The sequence below is a fragment of the Leuresthes tenuis genome, unplaced genomic scaffold, assembly GCF_036924035.1.
Source record: "Leuresthes tenuis unplaced genomic scaffold, fLeuTen1.0.hap1 SCAF_6, whole genome shotgun sequence".
NCBI classification, from domain to species: domain Eukaryota; kingdom Metazoa; phylum Chordata; class Actinopteri; order Atheriniformes; family Atherinopsidae; genus Leuresthes; species Leuresthes tenuis.
Genome location: NW_027325360.1, coordinates 19388427 through 19398820, shown reverse-complemented (window position 1 = coordinate 19398820; position 10394 = coordinate 19388427). Strand labels below are relative to the sequence as shown.

General features: G+C 39.7%; 1 protein-coding gene across 2 annotated transcripts in view; it reads left to right on the top strand.

The window, feature by feature from the left end:
- Positions 1–5696: 5696 nt before the first annotated feature.
- edil3a (EGF-like repeats and discoidin I-like domains 3a) overlaps positions 5697–10394 on the top strand; it is a 100963-nt gene continuing 96265 nt past the window's right edge. For both annotated transcript variants that reach the window (XM_072388085.1, XM_072388084.1), the window contains exon 1: positions 5697–6092. In XM_072388085.1, coding sequence (XP_072244186.1) covers positions 6029–6092 — 64 coding nt within the window. In that variant the 5' untranslated portion in view covers positions 5697–6028. The remainder of the gene's footprint in view (positions 6093–10394) is intronic.

The following is a 10394-nucleotide window of genomic DNA, read 5'->3' as shown; positions in this document are numbered from 1 at the left end:
ATGCAGCACAAACTGACAAAAACACTGCAGAGTGGAACGTTAGTAAAGCACAGCTGACTACACAGCAAATATTATAATTTCCACCCATAGCTGCAATAAGAAATGCAGGTTTCTGGATATTATGAATCAGGCCAGTGCCTCAGACAACCACTAGATTGTCGCCCTGGAGTATTTTGAAGTGGAAACAGATGGACTGAGGCACATGGTTGCAGCTCATTGCTACATGGTGGTCACACAGTGGAGACGAGTAATGGGAAATGTTCCAATGCATCACCTTTCATTAACTCTAAAGAACAGAAATGAAGGGGTCTCATAGCAAAAGTCCAAAAAGCAGGTATGCTTTTGATGTGAATGCCATTTTCTTGTGAGATATTGAAAGCTGTCACAAAAGTTGCACTGCATGGCAGATTTTTTATGACAGATTGCCCAGTGCTTAAGATTCTTTTATACCGAGGATCATGGTCTTAGTTTGATTACACCTCGATCAAAATCTCATTTTCAGTGCATGCGTGATGTTAGCACTCTGTGTATTTGCTGCAGAAAAAAAGTCAAATCCTAAGTGGAATGACAAAGAGAGGGAAAACGTGTGCTGATGCCAACGCTATCAGCGGTCTGGGACTAACAAAATACAGAAGAGAGAAATGAATAAGCCTGCTGGGGCAACATAACTCCACTCAGTATCCCAATGCTCGGAGAGAAGCAGAAAAGAAGATACAATATTGTATTCTCTTTGGAATTAATTCACTGTCACTTCTCCAAGAGCATCTAATTTAGTGCTGCTTGCCTTCCTTGCACAATGTACCCTCACTCTTTGTCTTTCCCACTTTTTTCATCTATCTACTTCACCATCTTCGCTTCTCCTGTACTGTGACACCCCCACCTCCAAACCATCAACACCCCTTTCCCTTTACTCTCTCATTCTCTTCCTCTCTACCTTAGGCTTTTGTTCGGCTGTCTTTTGGACGAGCATAGAGAGAAAGAGAACAGCCTTGAACACGACTCGGGCAGCCTGATTGGGAAGGAAAGCACAAGGAACCTGAAGACATGGGAGTCGAGTGAGGGAGTGAGTGGATATGAAAAGCTCTTATCCCCCCTGAGAGAGACAGTGAAAATGGCTAAGAAGAAGAAGCAGACTGTTACAAACACACATAGGCAAGGAAGGGGGGAAAAAAGCTGTTTTCCCCCGAACCACTTTTAAAGAGGTTATCCTCATTAAAAGTGTGGTTATGAAAATACTGAGGGCATTATAGACACGAAGCCAGTAGAACATGCAAACCCTGAATTTTTAAACTCTTCACCTATTAAGTTTGAATCTGAGATTATTGCTCTCTTTTCAAAAGGTGCTATAGCCCCAATCAATGTGGATAAAAGGATATAATCTTTTGTGCAACTCCTCTCCAACCACAATTTCTGCCAAAAAAAAAAAAAAAACTTAACTTAGAATAAAAACAGCAGTAAATGACTCAAAGAAGAGAAGGTCACTGTGTTTTCCAGCCCGTTGCTCGTCCTAAATGGGTCCCTTTGGTCTAAATGAGGATGGATGTGTGCTGAGGAGGATTCACTGATCTGAACTCAGCCTCTTGAAGCAATGGGAAGGACAAGGGCAACAAGACCAGCGGAGCTGGAAAAAGGACTTACTGTGGCCAGGATTTGCAGCTGCTGCATTCAGTGTGTACGGTGGCAGCAGAGACGAGGGAGATCAAGGAGCCTGCACTTAGTGTACGCATGTACCAGCTAACCTTAGTGACATGCTGGCAGACAATCTTCTCTGATCATCTCAGTCATAGATGGAACTAATGAGGCGTTTCTTGTCACTTTCATAAATATAAATGCACACTCTTATGTCAAATTATATCCTCTTTGAATAGCATGTTTTATTATTCGGATCCAATTAAAAATCAGGAATAAAACAATCAAATTCTATCGATATCTTAGCATGCAAACATTACATTACATACAGATCACTGGATATATAGGTTGTAACTAGGACTATCTGGGACATTTAATAGGACATTTATGTACAGCTCCTCTTTTTCTATTCTAATTCATAATCTTCCTTGGTAATAATACCCTTTTTTTTTAAAAGAAAAAAAAAGATATCTAGAACCATATGCTCGGGAGACAGATTCTGCAAACTAAAACAGTGGGTGGTGTGAGTGTAGGTAGAGTGGGCAGCATCCCATTAACATGATGGCAGACCTCTTTATGGCGACTGCAGATGATTTATTAGTCTTGACCAAGTGCATAAAGTTATATGTCTCTATCTACATTAAACCATAGGACATTTGATATCTTAAATGATTCATGATGAGAAGCTTGGACACACCTCAAGGTCAGACCGATAACTATGGGATGTTGGATGATGTCATCAGCTTAAAGTCTGAGTTGTATCCCTTTCTTCCCTCAGCTGTGAAAAGATCTCTCAAAAACATGAAGCGGTAGAAATTGTGTTATCTTCTATAGAATTAAACAGGATGCCGCCTCTGAAAAAAAAAAGGCCTCAAAATGACACATTTTTGACCCAAGGGAAAAATATCCTTGCAAGCAGAGAGCATTTTACAACTTTTAGCCCAGTGAAAAACAAATCCATTATCTCCTAATTTCATTATCAAATTCCATATTCAACAGCTCACAGAGTGCTATGAACATGAAAAAAATGCTGAAAATGTATATTTAAATACACTTACTAGAGTTCTCATGAATCAATGTAGATTAGAAATTGTATGGCTGTCAAATGAATTTGAAATAACCTAGATTAATCAAAATCCAATCAGAGGTGGCTGAAATATCACACAGGACACAGGAATCCCAGGCATCAGCGTGGTGCCACCCTTGTGCAAAATAATTTAATTTCGAAAATGTCACAGCTCAGTGAGATACCTACAGCGGTAAAGTTTCATTAGTCCATTGTCACTGTGGCCTGAGAGAGTGAATATGAAATCCCAAGTTGGTCATTAAAGTTGATGTTTCAGTAAGATTATTCGAGCATGTTTCTGCTCTTGATGTATTTTAAATGACTTTTCAACTATGAAACCAATCTAAGCCGTGAAATTGTGCACTGGTGCTACTGTCATTCATGGAGTCAATAATATTGTGAAAGTGGGCAAACACTTTGGCTTTAGTAGCTTTAAAATCAATACTGTTTGCAAATTATTAAAGTGATTCAGTGACCATCACATAAAGGCCTCATTAAACATGTAATGTGAACATTTGTCTACATGTCCAAAACGTTGTAGTTTCAAATTTCAGGGTTACAAATTCCTAAAACGGGGACATATGCGTAGACTGATTTTCTTTTTAACATAACCATAAAGTTATAGAAACCGTCCAGTGACAGGGTTTCCAAGCCACAGTGTCAAGTTTCTTTGTATACCTCAAACATGGCAATAGATAACCGTACTTATTAGACTTCAGGTCAGTCTGCAGAGTGCATGGATAGTCTACGATGGAGCATAACTTTTTAATATGAACTAAAATTACTGCAATGCAGAAGAGAACGAAGATGTCAGACGACATGACGTGTGTAACAACTGAATCAATCAATTCTATACAGAAAATGGCAGAGCCACTAAAAGGAGAAAACGGCATCCAGTTACACAGGCAGAACATTGGTTATTGAGAATGCCAGATACAATTAATCCCCAATAAATGTTACATTATTATTTCACAGGCGTTTTACCTTTGAGCAAATCAATATGTCTGGATACCATTTAAATTGTAATTGTTTTGTGTGATTAGCTGCAATGTGTAATTTAGTTACATATCTAGGGAGATGCATGTCAGACGTGCTATACATGGCCAAAAGCTTGATTTATGACTCTGCTTTTAATCGGTGCATAGCTTACCTCACAGGTGCTGCCGATGGTGTGTTTTTTTGTGTGTGTATGTTGTGTGTGATGAATCAGGGGTTGGAATTTACCTGCGATTTTTAAGCTGAAAACAAGTGACAAATAAACATTTTACCTCACAAATCTCTTTATTAAATTTAATTTGTACAGTGACTTTTATTTTTTTGTCTATTTACCCGGGATGCACATACATGTTAAAGGCTGTGTGAGAAGGTCAGTCTCCCCACGTTGTGAGGTAAAATTAAAGGTTTTGTCTAGTGACTTTGAACAGAATGGCAAAAATGGCTGCATTTTACTGGCAGAAAAGGCTGTCTGATGGCAAGATAGAGCTATGATAAGATATCATTGATGAAATAAATTGTGATTTTTATGTTTTATTTTTTTGTCTGGGTCTTGCTGCTGCCACATCAGCACTGCATTGCATAGAATATGTGGCAATACTTCTGACTGCTTTTCAAAGCTACAGGTTCCGGACCCTCTGAGAGGTGATTGACTATGAAATATACTCTCAATTAAGCTCACTTGGACTCCTTTTCATTATGAGCATCAATAGATTATTGCTACTTAGCCTCACCAGAGATGTAGTATCCACAGTTTCTGTGAACATTGACACTTTTAGTTTTACTCATTTAACAGACAGATGTATCCAAAGCAATTTACAAGTGAGGAGCACATAGGGGGAGATCTGATGAGGACAATGAAGAAAGGACATAAGGACTGGGAACTGAACCAGCAATCATTCAAAGTCTATCATTGTGGGTGGATAAGTGACCCCCCCCCCAAAAAAAAAAAAAAAAAAAAAAACACCCGTTTTTGGTTGTATGTTTTACACTTTCCACCAGCTTTGAAGTTGCAAATAATCTGCGAACCACTGAAAAAACAACACACTGACTTATGAACATGACTATCTGTAAAAAAATGTGCAGCTTTCACTCAACAGTGATGAATCATAGCTAAAAGCCTGGGACATCCTTTCACACTTTGGGCCTGAGGAACGCTGGCATGATGATCATGGGATATGGCTGTGACATTAGGGAGGGAAAAAACTGGAAAAGCTGGCCATTTAGTATATTATCCAGTATATTGAAGTAGTCTGCTGGCCTGATGTTTGGGCACACGCCTTTGCTGAACCCAGACCTAACCAACTGATGAAAACCCAAATCATAATGTCGAGTATGTCGGCACAAGGTGTGATGGGTGCAGCCCTTAATCTGCTGCTCTTCTTACCCTGATGTACACATCACTGCGAAAAGGGGTAAATCTGGACTCAGACACATATTTATTCATATTTGTACCACATGACCTCTGACCAGTCCTTTTTCTTCATTATTATTATTTAATTTGATTAGCTCAGGTCACATTGTGCATGAGGAAATGCTCTTACTTTTACTAAAGAGAAAACATATTTTTATTCTATTTTACTGTGCAACATTGCTGCATACTTTTGACTTCCTTTGATTTGAATTCACTAAATGTTTAAGCGACCTATGATCACAATCATCCAATACTTTCTACTGCTGGAATTTGATGATTTACCACTATCTGCGCAGACTTAAAGATGCGTTGGGGGATTTTTTTAATCCAGTGTTAGTGGTTTCACTAACCTTTTTTGTTTTATTTGCTTGAAGAAGATTTCAATTAATTTGGTTCTGAAACAGGGTGACATCCGACTTGTTTGTTTCAGGAATAAGAAGCGATTCACAGTCATCAGTTAGGGTTAAATCGCTTCTTTCCTTTCCTTGTCGCCAGGGACTGATTCTGTTATTGATATTGAAATAAAAGGAATCATGAAGTATTATTTTGTAACTGTGGACCGGAAGTCCACTGTAACTCCAGAGACTTGACAGTAGATGTCCGGGAGCATTGAGCGCGCACGTCTCCACAACATCTCTCCACTGCGGTAGGATCGGGAAGGCAGCAGACGAGGAGTAGACGGCAGGTACAGTTTTACTTGTTCCTGCGTGACATATTCCAAGAGGCGACTGTGTCTCTCTGCCGACTTCATCACTTAAGAGGTACTTCACCCTGAGAGGACATACACCAGCATCTCCGTGGGCAAAATTGCAGCCTGGCGAGAGCGGAGGAAAGAGAACTTTTGGCCGTGTGATTTTTTTCTTTTTTTTTTTTTGTTAAACCACATTCCTGTAACCTTGGAAGTCACACCTGACGGTTGTGCGAGGATGGGACCGCTGCTCTTTTTCATCGTGATGTGTGTGAGCGCCGCTGTCCCACAGCATGTGAGCGGTGAGTGGAAAAGTGACAGGCTGTCATTGTTGTTGTAACAATTTTACACCAGTAAAATGAGAATACCACAGACCGACTCGTAGTGGTTGGGAAGTCTTTATCCTGTTGAAAGTGATGAACTAACTATTTTAAAAGCGAGGATTTCACACAAATTTCCCCAAAAAATAAATATAACGTGTACATTTGTGAGTCTATTGTTAGCTGAATATGAGCAGCCCAGTGTGTGTATGTTCACGACTCGTTAGTTAATAGGCTTATATGTGTTTCTAGGACACTTGTTTGAGTCGATCAGACGGATAGAAGGAGGTTTTGATCGTGCGTGAATTTCTTTTTGGTAGCAGCCAAATCAGTCTTCGCACTATGGTGCGCACAGTTCAAATAAAAATGGGCACCGTATGTTTGCGCGCCCTCACTGTGATCCTCATCAGCTGCATGCCTCCCTCCTCTGTGATGCTTCCACAGGATAAAATGAGCTGAGGGTCCAGATTTAGCGCCCTCGACTAATGCAGACAGGGCGTCACTCCTTTTTAACTAATGAAATGAGGAGGAAAAAACGATAAATGGAAAGATTCCCTGCGTGAGGGTTAGAGACAGACCAAGATGTTATCAATTGAAGGAGGAGACAGAGAGTCTCCTCTTGTAGCTGTGTAATTATTGACAGGATGACATCACTAAAAGGTCAATTGGACGTTACAAGTCTAATTCAGAGTCCTACCATTACCTGTCAGATTGCCTTATTTAGAAAGGAAATTGTTGAAAACTTATAGATTGACCTGTACACCTAGATCAGCATTCAGATCACTCCACGTCCTTGCCTCATTTGCTCTCTGTAGTTCTCTGGGTGATGGGAATGTGTGAGCTTTTGCCTGCTGTATTTTGTCCACAAACAGCAAAGAACAGTACCTGTGGGATCTTCTGTGAAGAAAAGAGCGTACTGTAGCCCTAATGGAAGTGGGTCATGCCATCCTCCTTGTCTCTATCCATTTAACTACATGCTTGCCTCAGGAGTCACACATGTCAGACAGAACTCAGTCTCAACACAAGGAGTGTGCCTCAAGCAGAGTTTCTAGGGCTCCCTAAGCCACAGTGGCAACTCAGAGTCAGCCTTTACAAGACATAATACTCCCTGGTAGGCCGGGATAATGAATGTGGAGGAAAAGCAAGAGCCGTGGTGCTGTGGGTCGACTTGTTTCAAGGCTCACTGAGTTAAAAATACAACCCAATGGTCGCTCAATTAATCATATCCCAGTTAAATTTATGGTGTTTGGAAGGGATCTTTGTTCACCTGTTTCCAAGCTGAGTACAGCTGTAACCTAATCCACAGTAAGGAGTTGGTATGAAGAGGTAGATGAAGGATTTATTATGTATGATCCATGATTTACTAGGACTGAACTAATAGTGATTGAAAACATCACAGATTGACTGGACCCCAAAGCATTCATACTCCATGTCTCAAAGAAAAATTGTATTGTTATCATTAGAAGTCTTTTTTTTTTTTGCACTGAAGAAGCATTATGCTTACCCTTTGTCATCACTCAAAGATAGCGGCTGTCTACAGAGATAGCTGGTAACAAACACTCTATTGGGGATGTCACGGAGTGCCACTGAAACAAATTGATGTGGTAGAAACGTTCGCCTTCAGGTAAAACAGACTTCATTGTTCCAAGTCAGTGTGCAATACATCACATCCTCTGGTTGGTTGCTGGTGCTGACTCTCACACATTGTTTGGGATTCTGCCTGTCAGGCCCGGACAAAGCACACGATTGCACCCAGTGTATGGAAATGCAAGATGCTATTGTGCCTCTATAGCAAGCGGGTTTTAATGAATTTTATGCATCTTAATTTCAGTTCCATTCCTATTATAATGGCTGCTAAATTAAAGCCTTTTAGGCAAATGGACAGCCATCTGGAGTGGCAGGGTTATTGTCTGCCATTGGTGAATCATGTTTAGTGCTAAAATTGTTGTTTGCTGTTTATTTTGGGCAGAGATTTCACTGTGTAACAAGGATTAAGAAGTTTGTCAAACACAATCTGCTGATGTTGAAATGTTGCCTTTTTTTGGAATATTTGCAGATTTATTTACTTTGGTTAGATTGGTTTGATCATTTGCTCTCCAGGCGTTCAGACTAATTTGAGAGAGAAAGATGCTTCTTTGGCAGTAGGAATCGTGACTGGCACATTTGGATTCAAATAAATCTGGGTGGAAATGGAGATATGAAACCTCAAATTAATACTTTATTGCTTTGTTACCTTTTGAGACAAATTACAGGATTAAGTTAATTGCTTACTAATCCTTGAGTTACTTTAAATTAAGCTATTATAAATTAACATGTCACCCCTGTCCTGAGCAGAGAGACAGAGCTTTTGTTTGCAAACAGTTAAATGGCTATCAGTGGAAGATGGATGCAGATGATGGTGATTTATCTAAAAGCTCATTACATTTACTGGCCACTGAAGGTTATGGCTGATGTATGGGTGACTTTTAGTAACAATGACTTGTGACCTACCTCCGTGGCGTCCTTCGCTCTGATTTTAAATGGCACAATCTTCAATCAGTGGAGAGAGGTCAGACTTATGTCAGATCGCCATCCATGATAACCAAAGGAATCAAAGTGACTCCATAGATGAAATTCCACGCAAAAGGAAATTCAGCATGGAGTATAAGGAAACTGGCTACTGGCTCTCTTTCTCTTTTTTTCTTTTTTTTTGTGATGTTTGTGGAACGTAATTGGGCAATTCATCGTCAGTACAGATGTCCCCTAATCCCTTTAATATTTGAGGGAGAGGTCATTTTTCTATTATGGTGACAAGTTAATGGATAAAGTGCAATTGGTCTGGTGCTGTAGTCAGACCTCTGTCGTCCTGCCTACATTTCATGCTTGACTTAATGGGAGGGCACTAGAGGGACGGTTATAGGAGCTGCAAGGACACACGCAGAGGAAGCGCTTATCAAGTCTTTGATAAAGCAACGAGATGAGGATGATCACACGGGGAGAAATATGTTCTTTAAGCCAACACAGATTCATGTAAGCTTTCAGACAGAAACAAAATGTGAGCGTCGCTGTTGTTTTGCGGTGCCATTGTATCCGATTTTCTTCTTTGAAACTGAGAAATCATATGACTTGTCCAAAGTGTCTCACCATAATACCGACGTTAGTGATGTGCTGTGCTTCAGGCGCAGTCTTTAGATTTTCAAGGTGACATCAGACTTATCAACCTAGCCTTTGTACCTCTGAGAATAAAAAAAAAAGGTGTTTCAACATGTCACACAGACAAAAGACAAACACAAAAGACTGATCAGTTCTAAAAATAGCCTCTTTTCACACACATTGTTTTTTTTCCCCTAAACCTTCAAATCAGTTTCTTCTACTATTCACAAAACTCTGAAAACATTGACTCCGAATGTTCTCAGACATGTTAAAAGTCTCATTTACTGACAGCAACATCACAATGGCACTCAAATCAAGCCAGTGCCAAAATTCAGAATTTGGCTGTGACAGCAAAAAGAACCCCAGATATAGTAATCTTTTGTATTATATTAGTTCTTTCCAGATACTTTTTCCCACAGTCTGACATCATGCATTGGTTATTTGGTCATTCTAAATGTAACATGAGCAGCCATTGTTGCTTTTCTTCTTTGTCTCTGTCATGGACTGGTGACTCGTCCAGGTGTACCCTGATGGCTGTAGAGATAGGCTTTAGCTGACCTTGAATAGGATGAAGCGACTATGGAAAATGGATGATGTTTTGTTTATAGGAGATCATGTTGAGTGCATATTAGTTTTATACATAATAACATCTTCATATAGCTTGAGATTTCATAAGATTGGACTGATTTTAAGTAATACTACTTGGTCATGATTAATGACCCAACTGTATTTTAATGGAAAATAGATAATGGTTTTATAGAAAATGTATTTTCTACAATGTAGTTTCATTCTGAATCTGCTGTTTCTGTGATCCGACAACTCGCAGTGCAATAACATTGGTCAATCTTTATTTCCTAAAGAAAATAAATTAAATCCACAAGAGAGACAATAAGAATTTTAGGAGTGGCCATAACAAAGGTTTGTTACATTCTGAGGAACATACAAGGCACTGTGAACTGTTCAGCCTAAAAAACCTAGACGTCTGCTGGAGATAACATCGGTGAAAGATCACACTATCCATTCCATGGTAAAGAAAAACCTCTTAATTACATTCAGCCAAGTGAGGAAGAAAGGCACATCATTATCTAAGTCTACTATAAAGAGAACATTTCACAAGTGCAAATGAAGGGTTCACCACTGAGTTAACAGTAC